The sequence below is a fragment of the Melospiza georgiana genome, chromosome 4, assembly GCF_028018845.1.
Source record: "Melospiza georgiana isolate bMelGeo1 chromosome 4, bMelGeo1.pri, whole genome shotgun sequence".
Taxonomy (NCBI): domain Eukaryota; kingdom Metazoa; phylum Chordata; class Aves; order Passeriformes; family Passerellidae; genus Melospiza; species Melospiza georgiana.
This window is the reverse complement of record NC_080433.1, coordinates 68860111-68885436: the sequence shown is the minus strand read 5'-3', so window position 1 is coordinate 68885436 and position 25326 is coordinate 68860111. Positions and strand designations below refer to the sequence as shown.

The 25326-nt window shown below is 37.1% G+C and overlaps 1 protein-coding gene across 1 annotated transcript in view; it reads right to left on the bottom strand.

Moving 5' to 3' along the window:
* Positions 1-25326, bottom strand: part of PTPN12 (protein tyrosine phosphatase non-receptor type 12) — a 69808-nt gene that overhangs the window by 8884 nt on the left and 35598 nt on the right. The window contains exons 4-12 of the mRNA XM_058022939.1: positions 24689-24784; positions 23630-23668; positions 22834-22905; positions 21400-21459; positions 18784-18926; positions 17335-17401; positions 16661-16738; positions 16475-16573; positions 7259-7344 (exon numbers count right to left, since the gene is read on the bottom strand). Coding sequence (XP_057878922.1) covers positions 7259-7344; positions 16475-16573; positions 16661-16738; positions 17335-17401; positions 18784-18926; positions 21400-21459; positions 22834-22905; positions 23630-23668; positions 24689-24784 — 740 coding nt within the window. The remainder of the gene's footprint in view (positions 1-7258; positions 7345-16474; positions 16574-16660; positions 16739-17334; positions 17402-18783; positions 18927-21399; positions 21460-22833; positions 22906-23629; positions 23669-24688; positions 24785-25326) is intronic.

Here is a 25326-nt window from a genome sequence, read left to right as displayed (position 1 = left end):
CTATTTATCCATCTCCCACTGCAGTAGTTAATGCTGTAACACCAATATCAAACTCCACACAGAGCTTCCATTGCACACAGAAAATGGTTATAGAATATGACTAGTGGGGTAGGCAGGAATTAAGTCAACACCCTCAAAATGTCTTTCAGAATATCACAAGGACATTCATTCAGGCCACAACTAATCCTCACTAATAGTTCAAAGATTGCTCACATCCTTTCCCAGAAGCATTTTGCAAAGACATTCTAAGACAGGCCCTCTTGTGGCAGCATTTCACTACTTTTTTCCTTAAGTGGCTCTGAGAAACTTGACATATGGAATTCAAATTTCAGTAAAGGCAAGAAAGATTTCTTTAAAAAAACAACTCTAATAGCCCACTAAACATCAAATATCTTCCTTCAATTTTATTTTTCTGTACATGCTCAAGAGGATTTTATTTTTATGTTTGTGTATTTGATAGTCTTGGCTTAGTTGCAAACCAAATTTAGTCGACATGAGGTATATACAACATAAAAAGTAATTCCAGTAGAATTTATGATCCGAATTACAGTGCATATTAGTGAAACCACAGCACTTATAACTGCAGTTCATCTCAAGCTACTTAGAAGGAGTTGTTCTTCAAGCATATGGTCAGATTAGATGCAGAGTTGTTGACTACAAACATTTAGCACACCTGATGAAGGCAGTTTTATAATTTCCATTCCTTTAAACATCCAGGATGAACTGGACAAGCTTAAGAGCTGGGCCCATGGGAACATCATCAGGTTCAACAAAGCCAAGTGCAAGGTGCTGCACCTGGGTTGGGGCAATTCCCAGCATCCATCCAGACTGGGAGCAGCCCTGTGGAGAAGGACAGGGGGGCTGGTGGAGAGAGGCTGGACATGACCCAGCAGTGTGCAGAAACCAGCCCACAGTCCAAAAACCAGCCATGTCCTGGGCTGCATCCAAAGCAGCACGGACAGCACACAGGAGGGAATTCTGCTCTGCCCCTCTCTGCTCTCATGAGACCCTCCAGCATAAGAAGGACAAGATTGCACAAGAACTCTGTCTACAAGAGAAAGGACAGGCTCTAATTATTTTCTACATGCCACATAATGAGCAAAATCAAAGTACTGCTTTGGCTCCCCTATTTTCAAACCATGCCTAAGAAGGACTCAGCAAGTGCAAACACTTGAGACTATCATGACATATAGGAAAAAATCCCAAAACAAAAAAAGCCCAATGACTGTTTCATAACTGAGTCTTGTAGAGCACTAAAAGCAGACCTGACTTGGGACAGGCTACAGCATGTGTTTCATCCTTGTGACTTGAACACCAAGGTACAGCAGAATGGGTTGCAGAACTAAAATCTTTATATAAGAGATTCCATGGTAAAGAGAATCATTTGGATTCTCAGTTTGTGAAAATCCAAACCCCTGAAGTACTGCAACAGCTTCCAAATGATCTTCTACAAGTTCCTGTATCTTTGTATCTGGAAAAGCCCAGGTCCCCTTGCAGTCCTGGGTGATCTCTTCCATTCTCTGCCTGACTCCTGTCACAGAGTTGTGCCACAAATTCCTTCTCTTCCTCTCCTCCCTGCACTTGTATATTGCTGGTTTTCTTTACATTAAAACAGAAGAAATACAATCGTGTCTAAGCAATTTAACTCAAGTAATTTGGGAATTCTTGCCTCTAGTTGTAGAAAAATTAATAAGGTTGAGAATAAGTTGTTTGCCTGAATTAGTAAAGGAAAGACAGTAAAAAAAAAAAAAAGACAGTAAAGAAAGTAAAGATAAAATGAGGGGGCATTAATCTTGCTCCAATTTAATACACACCAAGCACAAGAGAATTCCCTCCTCTTGGATTTCTCTCCTCTGTTCCAAATGGGGAGAGGAACACAGGGAGGCAGACAGTGAGTGCACTTGCACAAATGTTTACATGCCCCCTTTTACCAGCAGTAGTGTTCATCAGTAATCTCCACTAAATCCTCCTACTGAAAATCATGGTTTTCCCTTATTGACCTGATTTTCCTGACCCAGAGTTGTTTGCAATCAGCAAAACTAATTCCTTATCTGGCACAGACCTAACATTATGCATTACAATTAGCTAAAGGAGCAAATTAGCATTCAACTAGATATAACAAGGATATAGGTCCACAATACCAGTCAAAATTCATGAGGTTCTTCACCAATTACTGGTCAATAAAATCACTCTACCCTTTGAGTTTACCCTCTGGTAAACAGAGCCTCAAACAGTTATCTCAGATGTATCCATAGAACTGATGATAAAGGAAATGTTGCACAAATCAGCAGCCCAAAAGTTGATTAAACACCTTCCTCCTACACATCTCAACAGAACTATTACAATGTTCCCCATTACATCTGAAGTTAAATGTCACTTCTTCATTTTTAGATGAGAGCTTACAGTGAAGAAATGAGAAATTATTTGTCAAAATAATTCTTTGCCTTATTAATATTGAAGGGTATCTGTCCTCAGCAACTGAGATGTCCAAATAGCATCTAATGTATTTTTCTCTTTAAATTAGGAAATAAATCCCAATAGGCAACATTTTCCCATTTTACTGACATTTTTAATATTACTATTTCACACATTCTGCATTGCAAATGATGTTTCTGCTCATTTTCACACTGCAGAAATATAAGGACATGAACACATTCAGAAGATCTCTGTTTGGCAGTAGCTTTTTCTAAAAGTCTTGTGAATCTTGGGCATTTTGGGCTGCTGCATAATGCTGTCTTTGGGCATGTCCTTCAGCAGCTGTGCTCCACAGATATTTCTGCCCCCAGAGGCAGAAAAATATCTGAAAATGAGCTACTAATACTCAAAAACAACAGGAGACAGTAAGACCAGATTGATTTAAAGTACCAGGAAACTCACAGAAAGCTCATGAAAGAGATATTGAGACAGAAAAGAGTCAGCGAAGCAAAGAAAGCCAGGCCATTCAAGTAAGAGAAGCTTCCCTATATTATACCTTTAAATAAACACATAGGGTTGCAAAACCTCATGGTGTGATAAAAAAATAGAAAACTTTGTCATGACTCAGCCTTCAAGTGCCTCCTCAGATCCAAATGCTCCTGATAACCTTGGAATGGCACTGCCTTGGCACTGCCTCATTTACAGCTGGAAATGGAATTCCCCTGGGTGGTTGAGGCAGCCTTTTCATACACTCATTGCCACACAGCTGAGGCAGTGCCCCAGTGCCTTCTCAGAACACCTTTTTACAATTATTTCTCATAGCAACAATTACACAAAATTTGTCAAAAGTACTATAACTTGTCCGAAAAAAAAAACCTTCCCACAGCTTTCAAAAAATGTATACAAGAAAAACAAGCCATTTATTGCTTTCTGCAATACATTATAAATTTTCACAATGTTTTAAAATCTAATCCATTCTACTCCTAATGGAAAAGAGCTACATGACTGAAACTGCACACAATGGGTTCAGATTTAAATGAAACTTGGCCAGTGTTGGAAAGAAAAAAAGCCTTAAGTAATCCATGGTTATTCTATGCAGCATACTGTAGGATGTTTCAAATAAAAGAGAGTGATGCCAAGGTCATGGAATGCAGCTGATATGAACAACCAAAATTAGATACCAAGCTCTACATCCTCCCTCATTAAAATAGGAAAATTAAACTCAACATAAGCAGGCTGAAGCTAGACAACCACATTATTCTGCTTTAGCATTAAATCACTGCCATCCACATGAAAGAAAAGCAACAGTCCAGGTAAGTGAAGCTGCTGCAAAAGTACTACAAAAATTAATGTAAAAGTACAATGAATTAATAAAAATAACCAGCTGGTGAATTTATCTCTTAAAATTTACTTGAGGCTTTTTGTTTTTTTAATTGTGGCATACATGCTAGAGACAGTTTACTAAGAAGGAACAGCCATCAATGAGTTTTGTAGGAAACAGAGATGGTTTGTAGGGCTTGAAATGAAACAGAGTAACACATAACCCTGGAAATGTATTTACTATCATTAGACTGAAGTCTGAACAGAATCTGATGAGAAGTTAAAATGCTACAATATTTTACCTTTCCACCTTCAGACAGCAGCACACCGCTCTTCATTACATTGCATACAAAAAATCTGTTAAATAATCTTTGCTTTTCATGAGTTTAGGTCTAAGTCTATGCTTTGATTTCAAAATGCATTTGAACTTGAAAATAAAGAACTTTTTGTAAGCAAGCCTGGCTAAAATAAACCATCTCTTTCCCCCAACACTTTAGAATCAACTACTAAGCACACAAATATTCCATGGACTAATTAATACTGAAAGGCATTAAGGTGCTCCCTCTGAATTCTGACACATCAGTCACCTAAAATCAAGTACAGTCCAAAACTGTAAACTTAAAGCTTAAACTTTTTGCAGTCTCTTATATAACAAAGTTAAACCTTACTTATGCCCTCTTCCTACCTTAACCTGAAAATAATTAAAACATATCTAACAAAGACTTTCCATCCCCCCAAGTCCTCTAAAGAAAGTTGATTCCACAAGAAGTGATCATCAGCTGCCAAGCCAAGCAATTTCTAGGATAAGGTGCTGGTGTATGCACTAATGAGCTGTTCTTGTTTACCTCTGTAATAATCAAGGAGTAATATTAGAATATTTTTTATGTTGACATCAAACAGGGAGAGACATTACGCTAAATGACAACACTCACATAATGTACAGCAAGTTTAATTACACTAAAGCATTACAAGGTGATAAAAGCTTGGAAGGCAATACAATTCCAAACCTCTGCAAAACCACTACAGTTAGATGCTTCATGGAGACCTAATAAAATACCAATTTAATACCAATATAATTACAATATCCTAAAGATACTTCTACCTTCCAAGAAGACATAAAAGCAGCCTAGAAAGTATCACTCCTTCCCCAATACATGCCCAGGCCAAAGCAAGCACTAAAAGGATTAATGACACCTCTCTGAGTAAGCTTCCTACCTCTCACGGTAAAAGTGTTTAGTGACATCTCATCCTCAGCACAGACAAGAGCTACAGGATATTAGCTGCACTTTCAGAAGAAGAGATCCTAAAGTCTAAAGAAGATCCTGAGATGTTTTCATTCGAATATTACAAACAGAGCAAGAGAGAGTGAGAAAGCCACCTTCACAGAACAACTCTGCCGTGACCTGCGTGGTTATCCAGTGGAAAGGGCTGCAGAGGAGATGTCACCACCTCACCCAGCAGATTTGGGGCTGTCAGAAAACAACTCACAGATACCTGTCTAAGCAAACATGGCTTAGTCCAGTAACAATATGGAAAACAAGCATCCTGAGGCCAAGAAAAAAATCCCTTTTTTTTCTCTTTCCTGCTCACTCAGGATCACCTCAAGCAAGTTCACCTGAAACCAAGCTCCCCCAAAGTACCCTGCACTATCAGCCCCTGTAGCCCTTCTTGCTTTAGAAAGCAAAGCAAATGTTAAACTTCCCTTAAAAATGCATTTTGGTTTACTAAATATACATTATAAAGCCATTTACAACATAGGTTATAAAGAATGTAAAGCCTTATTTCTTTTCAAAAATAGTAGCTTTAGCAACTTACTTGTAACTTCTTCAGAGACAGTGCATGTAAAACTCAACTACACATTTGGCTGGCAACCTAAAAACGTTTCCCTGTGCATATGGGGATTAAATTAAAATGTTTCACTGACTCTGCTCTCCCATCCTCCCCAGGAAAAGGATGTTCATCTATGCCAAAACATCCACAATGCACAAAACCTGGCTCTATGTCCTGCCTCAATCAGGCTGTGGATTTGTAAAATTACCCCCCACATCAAGAATAAAACATGCTCATTAGGGGGTATTTTGAGCAGATGTGACTAATAGCAAATAAAGTCTTTCCTCAGAAGCATCTTCCAGGAGGAGTTTAATTAATTGTTTTTCAAAAATAATCTCCATTTTAGAAAGACAACAGCTTTGCTAAAAGCTTCCATTTATTCACCTCTAGGAAATCAATCTGCCTGCACTGCTGGCAGATGGGAAAGTATGATTTTATGGAAACAGGCCCAAAAAAACCCCAGGCTTTAAGGAGAGATTAAAAGATTTTAACTTAATGCAGCAAGTAAAGAACAATGCAGTGCAGATAAGACAGATGTGTGCTTAAACACGAATTACATGAATTATACATATGTTAATATTACAATAATATATAAAAATGATAAAAACAAAGGTACATCTAAGATTATTTCAAGGAACACTAGTAAGGAAATCATCTATTGGACAGAAATTATATTTCTAAGCTCAGTGATGAAGTTTCAAGAGCTTGGAACTCATCATGAACACAGGGTAACTGACTCCTCTGACATCATCTTCATCTACACAATTGAATACAATCACATTACCATCAATCCAAATAAGGTAAAAATATATTGCCTACATAGCACCAATCCTGTCATTTGTCTGTAAAAGGTCCTAACCTACTTCCATCTCTTTCTTTATTTTAAAGGAATTAGACTTTACTTCTGCCTAAATGTTACCCAAGAATATCACCTGGTTGATGGTTCCTTACGTCATTCAGCAACTTTAGGAAACCCAAATTCTCACCTCATTCTGTTTACCCACAGGCACTGTAACACAGGCAGATCACCTGCCAAAGGCCTCTCTAAGCTCTGCACAAACCAGCTGGGGGTCTTGGACACCTTGTTCAGGAGAGCTGCTTCTTTAGCTGTCTCAACACTTGGGCTGGGTACCCATTTTAGGGTGATGAATCTGTTGGTTCAGATTTACTTTTGGGTTCTGTAAAGCTATGCCTAGGCATTTTAGGAGCTAGAGAAAATTTTCCTCTGCTGAATGACAGGATTGGTGAGACCAATTCTTCTCAATAATAACAGCCTTTGGTTGTCATACTCTAGTCAAAAACAGTATTTGTCTGAGATTTTTCTAGGATAAATGGGTATGTGTCATTATGGTTTTGTCTCCAAAAAGGAGGATTCAGTCATTATTGGAGGCTATTTGAAGTTTGTTTTGCTACTGTCACCTAGCAGAATTAAAACACAAGTAGATTTAACACATCTGGCTAGTAAACATGTCTATTCACAGATAATCATTGCAACGTTGGTGTAAGTAAACACAGACTTCACAAAAATATTGTAGCTTATATTTAGAGTCAATTATATGACTTCTATTTGCATTATGTATATTTCTATTTATAAACACAACATATTAATCTTAATGTTTTATGCTATCAGTAGCTTTATTCTATTTTTTATTCATCTTTCAGCCTAAAATAGTAAAGGATCACAGTTAGGTACCTGCGGGTCCGTGGAGGCTTTGGTGGAGGAGAATCCTGTTTCTCAGCATCTGAAGAACTGACAGCATTTTCTGTATTATTTTCATCCTGATTAAAAGAAAAAAGGATACTTTTACTCATGGCTGCAAAGCTGATACATAGAATATGTGAACTGTGAGGTCCAAGGATCTGTAATGACACTTGGCAGGAATACATAACAATATGACCTATTTTTGGCTGTCATATTTTGTATAAATGTACAAAATTATTTTTAACCTTGTGTATCCAACTTCACATTTTTCTGACTGAAGATTTTGGTCTGTTTGCCATTGAACAATCCACCAAAGAAAATACTCAAAAGCCGATCTTTCTTTGGTAGTGAGCAAGCTCCCATACACCCTCCCAGTTATTCACCTTGAATAATTAAATGAATAATTGGATAATAAGGCATTTATTTTCCAGTCAGTCTAATTATTTACACTTGTACAATCACCCCAATGAAGAGAAGAATAATCTACAGTGTTGTAAGCAAAAATGAGAAAGATCTTGCCCACTTGTCTCCTAATGCATTGATCTGAGACACTTTCGAATAACCTCCCATTTGTGTACGAGAAAGTTCAATTTACTCAGCAAAGCATGAAGATTTTAATATCCCTTTAGGACCATAAATATAAAATATTTTTTATATATGCACTTACATGTATATACATGTAAAATACTGTTGTGTGTTAACCCTGACAGGCAGCTAAACCCCACAAGAGCCACTCTCACTCTCATTGCTCCACTCCACCTCTGGAAAGAGGAACAGCAGGAAAACTTGTGGGTCAAGACAAAATTGTTTAGCAGGCAAAGGAGAAGGTGGAGAAGATAAAAAGAAATCACAGAAGCAATGCAAAAGCAATCACTCATAACCTTCCACAGGAGGGCCTTTGCCAGTTCCTGACTGTGCAAACCCTGTTCAGCAAGAGCTGCAGCATTAGCTACAAACAATCTGCACTGTTTTCACCACAGATCTAAAACACAGCACCCCAAGAGTGGCTGTGAACACTGTTTAATGACAACCAAGTCCCTAGGCAAAAACAAAGAAAAAACTACATATGATTAAGAATCAAAGCAAAACATGCAACAGCCTAAAGCTGACATTCTATTTCCAAACATGTGCCACAGCCAAAGACCCAACAAAACCAAGGAGGACCTTAGTGTTATCTTAATTTTAATGCCTATTTTACCTAAAGGCTATTCCTGCAGGAGTTCTCTTTTGAAAAAGCAATCTTTAAAAAGAGCAACAAATATCCCAAATGGGTGTAATAGATTTCAAAGCCCAATACCATGTTCAGGCAATAGGATCTGCTATCTGCCAGCCTGCCTGCTGAGACTGGTGATAAGGACTGACCTCCTTCAGTCTTATAGAACAAAAGAGAATTCCCTGTTAAATTTCTGCTTCAGATGTGATAGTTGCATTTGAATTCAGTGAGCAATTTTTGCTTTGGAAGATAAATTACAAGTTGCCTCAACAGTTAACTAACTTTATTTAAATTCAGATTAATTAGTTATATGTTTTTAACTTCCATTACTTGTCTTAAAGGTTACCATACTGCTGCTGGCTACTGTGAAGACTCTATTACCAAATTCTATTCCTCAGTGTACTAAGTGAAGCTTTACCTGTGAAAAAATGGAGACAAAAATGAACTATTTTGATCTTTCCTACTGTTTTTCCCTAACTGCCCCCATTAAGTTGCTGTCAAATATAACATTGCACAAGTACTCCAGCAGAAACACTCCATTGTTCCTTAATGAAAGGATGGTGTCAGCCCTTTCAGGGAATTGCACAGGGAGTTCATTGTCCTGCTGACCACTGGCTGTAACCATCAGGGGCTTTTTGGAGTAAGATTCAATTAGCAGATAAAAGCCACTCACATTTAAATGAACACCACTGAAGCTCCCACTGCAGTCAATCAAGGTTGTTTGGTTTCACACAACCATAGAACAGTTTCTGTAGGAAGGGACCTGCAAAGGCCATTTAATCCACACCTTCCTGCAATGATCAGGGACATCTTTGAAAAGATGAAGTTACTCAGAGCCCTGTCCAAGCTGGCCTTGGCTGTTGGCAGGAATGCCAGGATGGGGAATCTGCAGCCTCGCTGGGCAACCTGTTCCAGTGTTTCATCACCCTCACCACAAAACATTTCTTCTTTCCATCTAGTCTGAATGTACTGTCTGAATTTAAAACTATTGTTTTGCCCTACTGCCCTGCTAAAAACCCTGTCCCCATCTCTCTCATGGGCCCCCTGGAATCACTGCAAGGCCACAATGAGATCTCCTTGGAGCCTTCTTTTCTCCAGGCTGAGCAACCACAACTCTCAATTTGTCTTCTCTGCTCATCTCTGTGTCCCTCCTGGGGACTCACTCCTGTGAGGTCCCTCCTGTGCTGGGGACCCCAGTGCTGGAGGCAGAACCCAAGGTGGGGTCTCAGGCAGGGAGCAGAGGGGCAGAATCCCCTCCCTTCACCTGCTGCTGCCCATGCTGCTTTAGATGCAATTAATAACTGGGGAAAAATATGAATGTGTGCTGTTTTGGGGTTTTTTAATTAGTATGTCTACAGTGGTTTGCATCCAAATTTAGGGTCCCCGGCAGTGGAAACATTACCATGGGGCATGAACATCCAATCCCTCTACCAGCTTCTCTCAAAAATGTAAAAAAGCAATTTCCTACTTTTTGACATCAAGTAATGAGTGACCATACAGATCATTTTGCCTTTAACAAGTATGGACATTAATTTTATTGCCTCATTCAGGCAGAGGACTATGCTGAAGCTTGGTGCCAAAGATGCTGAGGCTCCCAGCATTCAACAAGAAACTCTGTTTCCTGCTCAATGGTTGTGTCATGTTCCTCCTCACTTCCCCCAGTTCTGCAATGCAAACTCTGAATCTCTCCCTTATGTATTTGTCACTATGGCTAGCACTGAGTGCATTGGTGTTGTGCTGAAAAGGCTCCCCTGACTCAGAAGTGCTAACAACCAAAGCTAGAAATGAATGCATCCTAAACAACTGCATCCTGAGCACAGAGTGGGCTGCTGGCCTTGCTTCAGCACTGCAGCCCACCCCAGTTGCACAAAACAGAAAGATACTAGAGAGACTCCACAAGAGTTCCAGTTCCTCCCCCTCACCACCAACCTCTCCATCCTACAACAGAGCAGGAAAGTCTCCCAGTTCAGTTCCACCAGCACAGAAATTTTCAGGAACACATTTCTTATTTATGCATTCATTTTTCTAAAGGGTATTGGCAAGGGAAAGGGTGTGCCTGTTGGCTCTAGACTAACTCGTCCAGAAAACAAACCAGCAGCTGCATCCCTGTCCTTCTATGTTTGTAAAGTGGAGTGTTTGTGAACAGAATGTTTCCTGAGATATGCTTTTCTCACAGGCAGAAGCAAAAGCTTATTAGAGAAGCTAACATATGTCAAAGCTTTTTAAAACTCCACATATACAGTAACAAGCTGTTTCTAGTTGAGACAGGCAGAAGTAGCTGAAAGGGCACTGCCATTTTTGTTACTGGTAACAAAACATAGGTATAAGCCTTAAAAGAATGTATTTAAACTCAAATGTCCAAGGCACATGCACAACCACGGAGTTTACAAAAACAATTCCTTGAAAAAGAAAAATTTAAAACCCAGCAAGAAAATCTGCACACACAAAATGGTACTTTTAAACTTAACACCAGAAAAGCCAGTGGTTACCCCAATTTTGTACACAGGGAAGGCTTCAGACAGAGAGGTGTCAAAAGTTTCACTTGTGAATCAGGTTCAACTCCAGATCCATTCATTGTTTCAGTTACACTGAAGGAGGAGCAAGAATGATTACAGGATTTACTGCCACCAAAAAAAAAAAAGAGGTACTTTGCTACTTTCCTTAATTAGCTCAATGGATTGATGTTTCTGTGAAGGCTTTGTTTACTTTTAGAGAAGTCATTCCCTGTCACTTGTTCTCAGTTCTGTGTTACAAGAATAGGGAATAACCAGTATTTTGAGTATTTCTCACCCTTGAGTGACACCAACTCACAGATTTCCCTGTCATATACATCAAACTAAGCAAACAGGCAAACATGCAGAAAAACTAGCACAGAGCAGAAAGGAGGAAGCTCAGCTCTGAAAGTGAATACAGGGTATCTCACTGGGATGACTGCATCTGTTGAGAGGAGCAGATGGTGGTATTAAGAAAAAGCCTTCCACAGCCTTCCTAAGCACAGCTTATCAACATCAGTCAGCACTCCCTTGCTTCTCTAGACAGATGTTGCATTCTCAGGCAGAGCACAATTTTTAAAAGTATCAGCTCAGACAAACCAGGACAACACACGTAGCTCACAGGGGTTATCATACAGAATCATGTTTTAAAAATAGATTAACAAATATGCAGTTCACTAAGTGTTCAGAGTAGCACCCTGCTTTCTCACAGAAGACAGCTACCCTACTGTCTCACTGCAGTGTCTTCTCACTGTAACATGGGGAAAGAAAAGGATCTTTCCCCAACCTTTGTGTCTATTTGCATCAAATGTTCAACAGTTCAAGAGTTCCCTTGGAGTTGCTCCAGTGAAGGAGCAGCTACTGAGATCAAGTGAAAGTGCTCATAGTTAGGAATTTCTAGGTACTCTGTTAAATTGCAGATATATACAATGAGCACATACCTACCTACAAAGACTACATTAACAAATGACAAGGCCATAAACTCAAATACTGTGTGTAGATTGCCCCTAGTCTACTAAAATGCAGAGTAACTTGTGTTCCTGTAGTAATGCAGAGAAATAAGGAATTCTCACTGGCCAAGGTAACCCAAACTGTGCTATCACCTCCCAAGGGGGGTTTTTCTCCCACCTGCTTCTCCCCCTGGCTCAACCACCAAACAGTGCTGTCACTAACTTCAGGCAAACAGAGGATCTCAGTCTTAGACCGAGATTTCACACACACTGACTACAATTCAAAACCTTTTTCTCAGGAATTGCAATGTATCATTTTCTTTTGGAAACTCACTGTGGAAATATTTAATGTCATTCAGAAGCTTTCTGTACTAGTAAAATACTGGCAAATTTACTGCAAAGACTCCTCCAGAAGTAATCTCATGTTTTCCCTTAAAAGGAATTGAGGCATTCCTTTTGCCTTTTTATAAAGCAGCATGGGAATCACTGAGCATCAGTAGATAAAAAGAGAAATACTTCAGATTGAAATGATACACTCAAGTGACTCAGATTTAATAAAACATTCCAACAGAGGCAACAAGATCAATGTCGCTGAAGAAATACATGATTTTTTAGAAGGCTGCAATGACAAAAAATATCCTTCCAAGCTGCCAAACAGCAAAGAGAATATGAACAGCACAGTCTTTTCACTTACAGTTTCTAAACCATTAATGTTTCAAATAACATTCTTCTTATAGCAGCTGATTCCTCTGTGACTTCTACAAGTGCAGTCAACCACAGCAACAGAACTCTATTGCTTTTACAGCACAAAACGCAAGAGACACTGAGAGCACCAGCACTGCTAGATTTTGGAGAAAGTCTTTATTAATACAAACTTCTAGTCATGGATAAGGGCAAAGCAAGGACTTGCAGTACCCTAATATGCTTGGTACTGTCAAGAGAAAAAATTCAACAAGAAACATTTCTGAATTGAGAGTGAGCTTGGTTGTTTGTCTTTTAACCAATTTTCTTTTTCTGACTTCCAAACAGAACATCCAACTTGATGAAATTCCATATGAATCAGACTTTCCAAGACAGCTACAATTCACAGCTTCAGTTCACTTCAGCTCATGAAGAACCTTCTCCAATAACTCATAAAATATTTTACTGACACAAATCTGACTGATACCTTATCAGATGACCAAGACTAATGATTTCACATATCTTTCAAGGCTTCCAAATACAACACCAAGTGTAATATTTTCCCAGCAGTACTAACAAAGCCAATGAGGGTGAGAAGCACAGCTACTGACTTGAAATACATGACAATATGATCAAGAATTTCAGTGGGAAATGCTTCACTCCAAGACTCTGTTCCAATTTAATTGTTTGGTAACTTGAAAGTACTACTAAGTATGGGAAGAGAATAGTTCTGATTATCAAATTCAGCATCTGAATTCTTTCCTTATCACAAAAAAATGGCTCCTGAGTAGCAATTCTTTACCCTGAAATTTGGCTGCTTGGGGTACTGTTGAAATTACTGGTATCTGAGCAGAGCTTTCCTTATTTCATTTCATTTAAATACTTAGTGTTATGTTAAACATTTGCAGTTCTACACGTTCACAATAGGTATAACTACATGGTAAGACTATACATTTCCTACATATTGTGTATTTCTGACATGGTTTGGGATCTATCAAGTTCTGAGGGGAATTCTAACCCTGTCCTAAGTCTCTGTTCAAACCCTGCATGCCTTGCTGCTGACTTTTTCCAGCATTGTTTCCAGCAGGGCAGAGCTGGCAGGCTCCCAGGAACACACGTTCGGGATTGTGTCTGAGCTACTTGCCCATGAATGCTGCCCCTCAGTGCCAATCAGATCAGCCTTTTACTGGGATTTACTGGGATGTTGCTGGCAAGCCCTGCTCACAGAGCTCTGGAAATCAACCCATTTCTACGCTGCCTGAAATGAGAACAGCAGGAGGAAAACAAAACCATGAAATCGACCCTACGGAGCGCTCCAGCTCTTCACAGTGTTATCAAAATAGAATAAATGACATTTCCTTTTCAGCCCAGTAGCATCTCCTACTTAACCAACAGTATTATAGCCAAAGTAGGCACATAAATTTATTTGCAATTGTTTTCATTGGCCATAACCAGAACTGTTCACATATTGAAGATTTCATAGTTGCTGTAGCATCTGCAGGCAAAGTAACATACATGAAGGAGCTTTAGAATACTACATTGTATTTAATAAAGTTACTTGAAAAATTCCTGCCTCAGATTTAGTTTTTTAACCAGGATACATCCCAGATTGTTTGTTTGTTTTTTTTAAAGAAAGCAAACTAGAAAATTTCTGGGGAAAATCAGACATTATATACAACAGATGCTACATACACTCCTGGAAGTAAAAATGGAGCTTTATCAGAATATCAAAGTGATGTCTCAAGTGAGCTTCAAAGATTTGAGAATCAGGTTAAAACTACAAGAAATTATTTAACCAGATATGTGAAGTTTCCCTTACAAATCCTGAAGTTAAGCCTATACCAGTTAATTCCTTGAAAGCAAATTTTGTAACAAATGGACAGTAACAAATTTAAGTACCAAACTTTTAGATACAGAAATTTTTCACCTTTGAGATTTTTTCCCCCTCAACCTTTCTGCAGAATGATTCAAGTAACAGTAGGAAGAAGCATCATATCCCAAGACAAAAAAGGCTCTGCCTAGTCAGACAAAGATTTACTTGGCCCTGCTTCCAGCAGTGACCAAAAGGGAACTTCCAGGGAAGAATAAGATCAGAGCAGGCATACTGGGATCCTTCCCTAGAATGTTTTCCAACAGATTTCAGCTCTGGAATTTCATAGGTCAGAGGCCAGTGAAACTCATGGAAGAAGACTCCAAGATGGTGAGATATTCACCCAAAGATACAGGCTGTCAGCTGCAAGGAGCTCTGCAGCTTCATGCTGCATTTGTTATACAAATGTCACTTTTTTATTAAGTCTTTCAGGTCTCACTGGTGTCCCTTAGAAAAAGTTAAGGGTAATCAGCATTCTGTTGTTAGTCAGCCTCTGTTGTATTTAACCTCAGCCATTTTTTTCACCATCTCAGTCTGGCTGTTCTTTAGATTGAGCCTTCCAACACCTCTGACCTTTGTCCAGTTGTTCAATGTTCAAATTCTGTAACATTTTTGAGATAAGCAGACTCGACATGCAGTCAGTAGTCCAACTGCAAGTACCCACACAAGGACATTACATTCTCTGCTCTCACCAGTTTCCCAGTAAAATTTGCTAAAATTCAATTTCCTTTACAACTTGTTGATCATAAACAAGTAAAACTCAAAACTCACACTCCACCACTGCCTTTTCAGAGCTGGGATTTACCCCTCTCTCACCCCAATATACATTACCTATCCATTTTCTATCAGGTCTTGTTTTATTAGTCAGCAAAGCTCTCAAGCTGTGCTGAAGACAGCACTTGCCTTTGTTACAGAGTACCACCACACTTTGCCACAGCTTTATTCATCTTCTGGAATATGCAAGTCATTTAGTGTATATATAGTAATAGGAGTAAGTAAATAAGAGACATTTTTGATCCTATATAAGAGCACAGACACAGGTCAGATTTAAGGCAAATAACCAGAAGATACAGTAGACTGATCTATTATTTTATAATCAAAACTCAAGTACTTAGAAATCACTTCTGTACAAAGCTAATCAATCTGCATATTCCAAACCCTGCTATGCTCATTTCTCAAGAAAAAAAAAATAAAAATCACACCCCAGCTTAATCAAACCTGTAACAAATAAAAATAGCCAGCCCTATCCATACTTCCATACTGCATTTAGTCAACAAGCTCCTTGTCATGACTAAAGACCTCATAAGTACTGCATGAACAATATAAATTCTCAGGAGTTAACAGAAGGGTGGATGCATTTAATCCAAGAATTGAAAACATTCTAGACTTCCTAGAAAGCACATATAGGATAGCTAAATCCCTAAACTAAATGAGATGCTTATTAATAAAAGCACATTTAAAATTGCTTCCAGATATTTCAGAGTCCTGGAGATACCACTCATACTCCCTCTAGAGAGCTATGGAATCTGCACCAATTAGGGACAGAAAATCACTGAATAAACAAAACACAATCCAGGGACAAAGGGTGGTACAGAGTTCTGGACTGTGGGAGAGAAAGAACATATTAATCCAAAAACCCATTTTTCATACAGTGTACAGCAACAGCCAAGAAAACATACCTAAACATAAAAAAAGATGATAAACCTATAGGAGACATGAAACTTAAGGGGAAGGATAGAAAGACAGAAAAATCCTCAAATACTGTAAATACCAATGAAGAGTATTTTTTGCACTTCCTTCTCCTTTGTTAAAAGGGTAGAACATGAAGCTCTCTGCCAAAAACATTTTAAACTTTTATTTCTCTCCCCTAACCTATTTTAATGCAAGCAGCACTTTAAAAAACATGAGAACTTAATAAGATCACACCATTGAACACTAAAAACAACTTCACAGGAGAATTTTCATCAGAAGCTAACAGCTACATATGGGAAAGACACCTACCACTCCATCTGCAATCTTCCAGTCTGCACAACTTTCATATTTTTGCAGTTGCTTTTCAAACAGTTGTGCTATGGCTCGATGGACAAGCTCATACTGCTCCTGTGAGGTACCAGATAAAAATTAATGCACAAGATCTTTTCAAAGAATAGTGATATATTATCACACTTATTTTAAAAGAAATTATACCTTTGTTTGCACTGCAGAATGCCTCTGTGTCCTCATTTCCTGTATTAAATTAAATACATTGAATTCTTCGGGTATTTTCTGAAATACAGAAGCAAGTTATTTACAATGACGTAACTGTCACAGCAACAACACAAAACCTGTTAAACATCAAAAAAAAAAAAAAGTGTAACTTTTATAGGTAACAATAAAAAAAAGCTAATCTGTTCTCTCCACACTGCAACTATTAAATATTTTTTTCAAAGCAACTCCAAATTTACCTTTGATTTAGACCAGATGAGAGCATTTCAAGCATTTTTGAAATGAAATAGCCAATGCCATTAATATGGCACTGCAATGTTAACAATGCTTCATAAACTAAAAATCCCAGAATGAAGTTATGCCTTTACATATGAGCTGCATGATAAATCAGAGAGACTGAGAAAGTTAAATTTAAAAATCAATTTATATTGAAATAAATTTTTTTTAAATTAGAATTTTATAGTGACCTATTTAGACAAAAACTTGCTGTGAAAGTAAATTCATACTAAAGCATGAGTGCAATGAAACTAAACATGCAACCTGTAAACAGCTCCAGAATGTCCTAAACATTTCCCTATTTTTGAACACTTGGAAGCTCAACCAATCATTGTTATGAAATTACAGAATGTCATAAATCTTCTTGTAGGATTCCTTACCCCAGCTTTAAGCAAATTCCATGTATAATCTATGGCACAGATGGCTCCTGTTCTTCCACACCCTGCACTATAACATAAAAAGAGAGGTGTTAGATATTATTTAAATTTGATAAAAAAACCACTATAAGCCTCATATTTCAAAAGTCCACATTAAAAAAAATTACCCAAATCCCTCAACTATCATTTTAATTTCACTCAGCCTGACACTATAGTGTCTTAAAAATAAAATGAGCAGAGCAAAATGAAGCACTGAATCTTTTAATGCAAGTTTTCATTGCCATTTGGAACTGCAGTCATGAAAGATGATTCAGTGTTGACAATTTTATTGCCTCTCCCTTTTGTCACACTATTCCCAGCTACTACTGCTTCATCAGGTGTGGTCTTCTCCAAGTTTAATGATAAATGATGTAAAATGGCAAAACAGAAGATATTGAAAGACTTGCCACATTATACTGATTTAGTATCACATCCATATTTTTTCCTCTTTAGCTAAAAAAATAAATCTGAAAGTTTAAGAATGACAGCAAACTATCTCATTTATTTTCCTAATTGTATGAATTCCTCTATTTTACACATGCAGAGTTATAATTAATTAATATTTATTACATTATAATTACACTGCTGTAAAGAATCAACATTCAGAATTATATTGACATTCAAAAAGAACAGGACAAAGTGAATAGATTTCAGTGCTAGGTCAGTTCATGTTTTTAGACCTCACTTAAGAGTGACAACTCAAAAAAAGAATGCAGCCCCTAAGAGAATAACTAAGCTCTAAAGACTTAATAACTCCCACGAATTTAACATCTCCTGGCTTATCAATCTGAATTCAATTTTCCCTGACATAACACATGAACTTTTGTTGCTTTAGAAAGCATTAAAAACAATAGGCAAGATTTTCAGATAAATTGTCAGAAAGTGTCATTGCAGCAAAATATTTTCATAGCAATTCAGTCTCAACAGTTCTGGCAGCCAAATTTCGGGTCAATCATGAAACTGTTGTTTAGTAGTAAAGACTTCCCAACTGGAAACTGCAGTTTCATAAAGATCTTCATCATATTAGAACACAGAGTTCTTAGTGGTGGTATGTAGTCTCTCCTATTAAAAATGGAGCCTTTACTCTCAAGCTGATTTGCAGTGATCTTCAAAGTCTGTTTTGTCCTCACAAGGATTTATGTCTTAACTTCAAAACAGGTCCCCTTTCAAAGGTTCATTCTTTTCTGATTGATATTCTGTCTTAAACTAAAGTAAAAGCAAAATTTCACTGTGGCATCAATTTTAAGAAAATGAAGTCTGTATGATTTTGAATTAAATTTTGTCATGAGAATTTTTCAACTAAAATAAATAACTCAATTCCGACTCAAAACCAAAACTAGTGCATCCCATAACAAAAGTCTAGACTTCAAAAAATGAAAATGCTTAAAATGAAAAGATAAATCCATTTGATACCTGCAGTGTATGCAAATAGGAACATCCTCATGTTCCTGGTATTCTCTCATCAAGCTGATCATGTCCAGAATAGAATCAAAAGACGAAGGGACGTCGTGGTCAGGCCAGTTGACATAATGGAATTGATAAACACTGCGAGTCTCCTGAGGGAGGGCAGGGAGAGAGCTGGTAGTGACAGCACACATTTCACTTTGCACCACAGTAGTCCTATGAACCTTTGCTTTAACAAGTCATTTACTGGATGAAAAAACCCTACAGCTTATACCACTTCCAAAAATAGAAGAGAAATTCTGAAACCATATTTGAAGTGCTGATAATGCATAAGAAGATGCCCTATGGGACAGTTCAGAAGGCCCTTTCTATTACATGGGTAAAGGCCCAACAGTGCTGCACCATATGAAAAGGCTCTATGTCCTTACAGCTATAACTTGGAAATGGAGAAAGAATCTTTTATCTTTCTTTTTCTCTTTGTACTTCAGTAACTTACATTAACGAAGAAAAATGGGGGCAAAGGTGTTGTTTTGTCACACTACAAAATAAAGTGTGTGCATGTGTGCACAGGCTCACAGAGGGAAATTAAGAAAACAACAGAAACAATCGAGACCATACCTAAATATGGATCACACTTGCACTTTATTTTGGCAGAAGGAGCCACAATAAAGGCAAGGCAAGAAGCAGCTTTAGAACAGCTTAGTTACTCAGCTACCTGAATCCCTGAAAATCCTCCCTTTCATCACTATCCAAAGCATCTGCAGCTGCTACCAGCAGAACCAGCAGCTCGTTCTGCTGCACCTTCCCATGCTGGTGTTCACCTCTGGGTTCCAGTATCCCACTCCAAGTCATGTACTGCAGAGCATGAAGGTTTTGATCCTCATTACAGCCTACAGGTTTCAAGACCTACACTACCTTCTGTTTCATTATGTGAGAAGAAACATAGCAGGCCTCTTGAGCATGAAAATTTATCTATTTTTGAGGCTTGACTTTTCCCAGCTCTCTGAAAACACCATAGCTAGCTAAAACAAGAGAAAACACAGCCTAAGAAAGCATAAATTAAAAAATCTAGGTGATTATGTAAAACCAAGGTCATCACTAAAAAGGAACAGTTACAGCTATCTATTAAGGTCCACCAATAAATTTCACTTAATTACTTTGAAAAAGACTATTGATTTTTCACATAAGCAGAATGGTCAGGGGAAAAAAAGGATTTGTTTTTTATATGAAAATCAAACATTTAAAAGAACTTTTAGAGTCCTTTTTCTCTACTGCCACTTATACACTAAACAACCAAAGTTCTTTCCTGAAAATAATCAAGTTTCAGTCGAACTGGTTTTCCTCCTAGAAACTAAAATAACTTTGTAGATTTATGGAAATTTTAAATCCTTTTGCATAGCTTCTTTTTGTATGATAATCCACTGCAAATGCTACAGAAGTGACAAAACATGTAATTATTCTGGAAAACCTGAAAGCAAACTTAAAAGGATATTACTTTATACCACAAATACACTTTTCCTCCCCAGTGCAAGGCTATGCTTAGAATACTTCAAAGAAAGATGAAAAGTCTGCAGTTAATTTTACAGGAATCCTCAAGCAAATCTGCTACATAAATCTGAAGAAAAACCACTTTATCAGATGCACAGATCAAATATCAACACATCTCATTAACCCTTTCAGTTAAATTGCTCTTCACAGGAACAAACTTGTTTCCTTGCTAAGATCAAAAGCTCAGCACAAACCATAACTTTGTGTTGCTGCTCAGTTTTTAAGCAGTACACAGGCTTCTAAGTGGGACAGAACTCCCCAGAGACAACAGCCAAACATCATCTGCATGTGCAGTACAGGCAAGCAAAATCTACACCAGCCACAATCTCTGCTGCAACTGGTTCATACAATATTTGGGTATTAAAGGAAGGCAGGTTCTGCTTTGGGGTTTTTGGTATCCAGCTCTGTTTTGAAATGCACCATTTCAAACAATGTCACAAACCCCAATTACTACACAGAATTTCTGTTATCTAAACTGTCTCACAGCCCAGTCAGTTATTCAGTTTCTGTTACTGTTTATAAATTCATGCATTCCCAGCAAATACTGCAGACAAAAATTATTCCCCTAAATCACTCCCCTCATGATTAAGCAGCTCTCATAACTGCTGTGGTAGCCATTGTTGAAAAGGAACAAAGCTTTGATAAAGAAAACATAACCACAAATGAGACTAACCTGAAATAAAGCATTTATTAATGCTGATTGACAATTAAAATGACAGGTATTCTGTAAAACAGACTGTCATGCTTTGTGTTTTTACAGGAGGGCTCTACAGTTTTTGTTTACTGGTAGCTGTTTTTCAGTCAAATGAAGTCTGACATTTGACATCTGACATTTCAGTGTAAGTTTACAAGAAAAGCTTAAGCCATTTGGGTAAACAAGAACATAAAAAAGGCAAAGAGTTTCACTATTCCTCCTTTATATACTAAGATTTTAAAATCTCTTCCAAAATTTATCATTTACATCCACAATCAGCCCCTAAAAAAGTGAAGATACTTTCATGAGTTTCTGACATTGTATAATTTTGGAGACTTTTGAACATTCATTGAAGGTAAGACCAGAAGTAACTGTGTACTTACATTTTGAAATTCAAGTAATAATGTTCTAATGAAATAATCTGTTCTTGCTTGCTCAGCTTCCTAAACATAAGAAAACAATAATGCATTGGAAAAAAATATTAAAAAATCAATATGCAACACACGGGGCATAACTAAAACATCAAACTTGAAACTCAGGATTTTTTTTTTAATTCATTGGTTTTATATATATGATTTCCTCAAAAGAGGGGCAATCAAAACACTGATTAACCAGCAAGTCAGCTTGCTGCACAGGATGTGCAAAATGGGTTACTTTTAAGTAAAAGTGTGAGTTTTGAAATTGTCTGTACCAAAATCATCAACAAGCCATATAAGAATATTTCTAAGTACCTCTTTTGCTTTATTTTTCCATACTTTTAATTTACAATTGCCTTTCACAGCCATCCCTCTATAACACTTTTGCTGTATAAATTTCAGCTTCTTACTACTCTATCCTGTGATGTCTCCTTTAAGGGTGCATCTAAAAGAATCACTAATTATCTTGGTTGTGGACAAAAAAATCTAGCTTCTAGCTCACAGAATTTTCAAATCTTCCTCTGGAATATCAAGGAAAGTTTATACTGCAGAAATCAAACAGTATTATTGTACTTTAAGTACCAGTAACATCAGAATTTGAAGATGCCTTTAAAAACTTTGCATTACAGCTTCTCACAGAGACTTTAGGAGACTGAATATATGCTTTAATGTGTTTCTATCTCCTGGGAATTTACCATTTCCCATCAACAATTGCAACACTGCAGGTTTTAAAGCTATGCAGCCCACACACACCAGAGTACCCAAAGGTAATAGATTCTGCTGTAGCTAAGGCAATTACAACACACAAACCCCTTTCCCCAGTATCTCAAGGAACAGGGCAAAAAGCAGCAAATTTGAATCAATTTACCCTAAGAAAAGTTACTCAGAATCTTTATAGGCTAAAATTTGCAAGTATGTATTTTCCTGACAGGATGAAATGAAGTGTACTTAATTCTTGTTAGACTATTTCAAAGTAGTATTAATAGCTGAATAAGCAGGCATGTAAACTCTTTCTGAACACCTAAAAACATGTCGTGTTAATTCACTTAATAAAAATAACCTGTTCCAGTGGTACTTTCAGCTCACTCAGGACACACAAGTCATAACACACAAAACAACTGCACAAGATTTTGATTTTTTGAGTCTGGTGCAGACATTCAAGCAATGATACATAAAAATATACAAGAGCAAGGGACACAGGTTCCCTTCTTTAAAAAAAAAAAAAAAAAATCAAGGAGAATTCGAAGAACCACACAGCTTAGATGTGCCTGTTCCTTTGAGAGTCCTTGTGTAAAATTTAGTAGTGAACAACTAAAAAGCCCACTACATACATTTCATTGAATATTTAAGTTAGAAACCCACTAAATACTTGAAAATTAATTTATAAAGCTTTATACTCACACAAGAAATACGAAATGGTCCAAAAGTTACAGCTGCTTCTCCATACAGAGGCCAGTAACGCTCACATTTTTTCTGTTAAATAAAGAAGCCCAATTTAATTCATGCATGGTACTAAAAGATGATTAACAGAAGCAGAGCAGACAAAATCACAACCCTGAATGCCTTATTCTGGACTTCTTTTAAGATAATAAAATAACTTTCCTTTTGGATAACAAGAGAAAAACAAAACCAAGACCTCAAACAACCCACAGAAATACAGGCAAAAGACACTTGGCAAATTAGAATGCAAACTTCATGTCTGCCTGTACCATATGCCTAAGCATCATGCAGGGGGGATCAATGAAAGCTTAGTTTTCATGAAAGTTGGGAATTCACAATTCTGAATTTCCTTCTAAGGTCATACAAATAAAGAAGAGAGATTTAAAAAAAAAAATTGTTTTTGCAGCTGTATGAATTGACAGGAAATTCTGAAGGACTTGGGATTTTCATAGTTGGCCTCCATCCCACCAGGAGCAAGACACTTTTTCCACAGTGACACAGCCAGAAACAAACCCTTGGTACAGTTCTGTACACAAACACATATTCCACTGACATGACACCTAAATAATCAGGTAACCCTACAAATGGGGCAGAGAAATGCAGTCTCATGAACCATTTCCTATGTACAGACATGTAAGGACAAGCATTCTCACTTCATCTGGTATTATTATCACAGTTACAGATTTGGCATATGAAGTTTCACAGCTATTGCCCCATATGGGCACAGCTCATTTATTTTTGTATTTAGGACACATACCCTTCCCATTTCAAATTCTCGACAGGCCATTACAATTATCTGAAAAGAAAAAAAAAAAGACATTTCAAGTTAGATGGTTTTGGATCATGTAACTTAAACCCTTGCTTCTGTCAGGAGATACTGATACACTTGAAGTGGTTACTACAGAAGAGACTAATTATTAACAATTTTTTCTTTCCTGCATACACATGTTCCTCTGATTCTAAAACAGCAGCCAAATTTCATCTTTCACAAAATCTACATCACTAATACAACACTTCAAGGCTACTTAATTCAAATTCACTGTACAAATACCTTATTTATTCAGTCTGACTATAAAGTCTAAATTTATAAAAATATAGAACCATTTGCCAGCTGGAAGAAACATAGTATATTTGCTTAAAGGAACACATAAAATAATGCATAGAATGCATAAAATAGGAACATTCCCCCCCCCTAAAAAAACCCTTGACCATCAATCAAATAATCAAATTTCTTAGGTGAAGCTATATCAGAAAGCATGAGTAGCACAATAAAAATGCACCAACAGGTAAGCTATTTGTAACAGTAACAGTAAGTAACAATGACATAAGTGTCAAACAACTACCCCTCCAAAAAAACTTGTCAAACCTATCCAATTACCACAAGTATTTAAAAGTTAATTCCTGACAAAAGCTGTTTAAACACACATAGAATATATAAAGCAATAACTAACCCAAAATTAGTATAAAAAGTAAGGTAACTGGTTTGGGGTTTTGTTTGTTGTTTCACATGCTGGTTCTGTATTTGATTTTGTCAGTCTACATTAAGTCAGAATTGTAAGGTCTCCTACCTTACAGACAAAACAAGCAAGAACTTATTCATAAATATGAAGGACTTAATGTTCATTAAAAGAAATTATTACTTTAAATTTACATTATTAAACTGAATAAATTATATTAATTCCATTTAACTACAAAAGGCAACATCTGGGAAGCAAATAATCTAAATTACTGTCAATATTTTGATAATAATAATAAAAAATACACAATCACAGTGCCATGAAATAAGGTAACACTGAATTTTTCTACAGCTACTTACAGCAACGTTGTATTCCCATATCATCCTCCAGAAGTCTATGACTGTATTGGCTAAGGGACCCTGGGTAGCAACATATGCTTTTGGCCCATGTACTCCCTGGATTGCAGAAAGGAACCATTAATGTTTGTAAAGAACATTTATCTGCACTGAATTAAAAAAGGGTTTGGGTTATAGTGGTGTAAAATTAGAATATCCTTTTTTAAAAAGATATATATGTAACAGGAAGGGTGAATACAAAACATGACTCCCAATTACATTAGTGGGAATTTAGCTGGTAATCCCAAAGGAGCCCAAGATCACAGCAGCTACAGCACTGCAGAGACTGTCACAGGAAATAACTATGTTCAAACTCTGAAGATTCCCTTTAAGTCTGCATTTTCTTTGTTACTCAAACATTTAGTGATGAAAAATTGAAACTCTTTCTGTAAAAAAGCATCCTCTTGAACAAATTTAAGTTCCTCCCTCCCTGTACTACATTTCAAAATTACAACATTTTTGAATTTATATTAATAAATATAATTTTATATTAATTTTAATTTTATTAATTATATTATATTAATTATATTAATTTTCAGTACATTAATGTTCAGCTTTTCAAGATAATTGCTCATGACAGAAGATTTATTGCAGGAAGATTT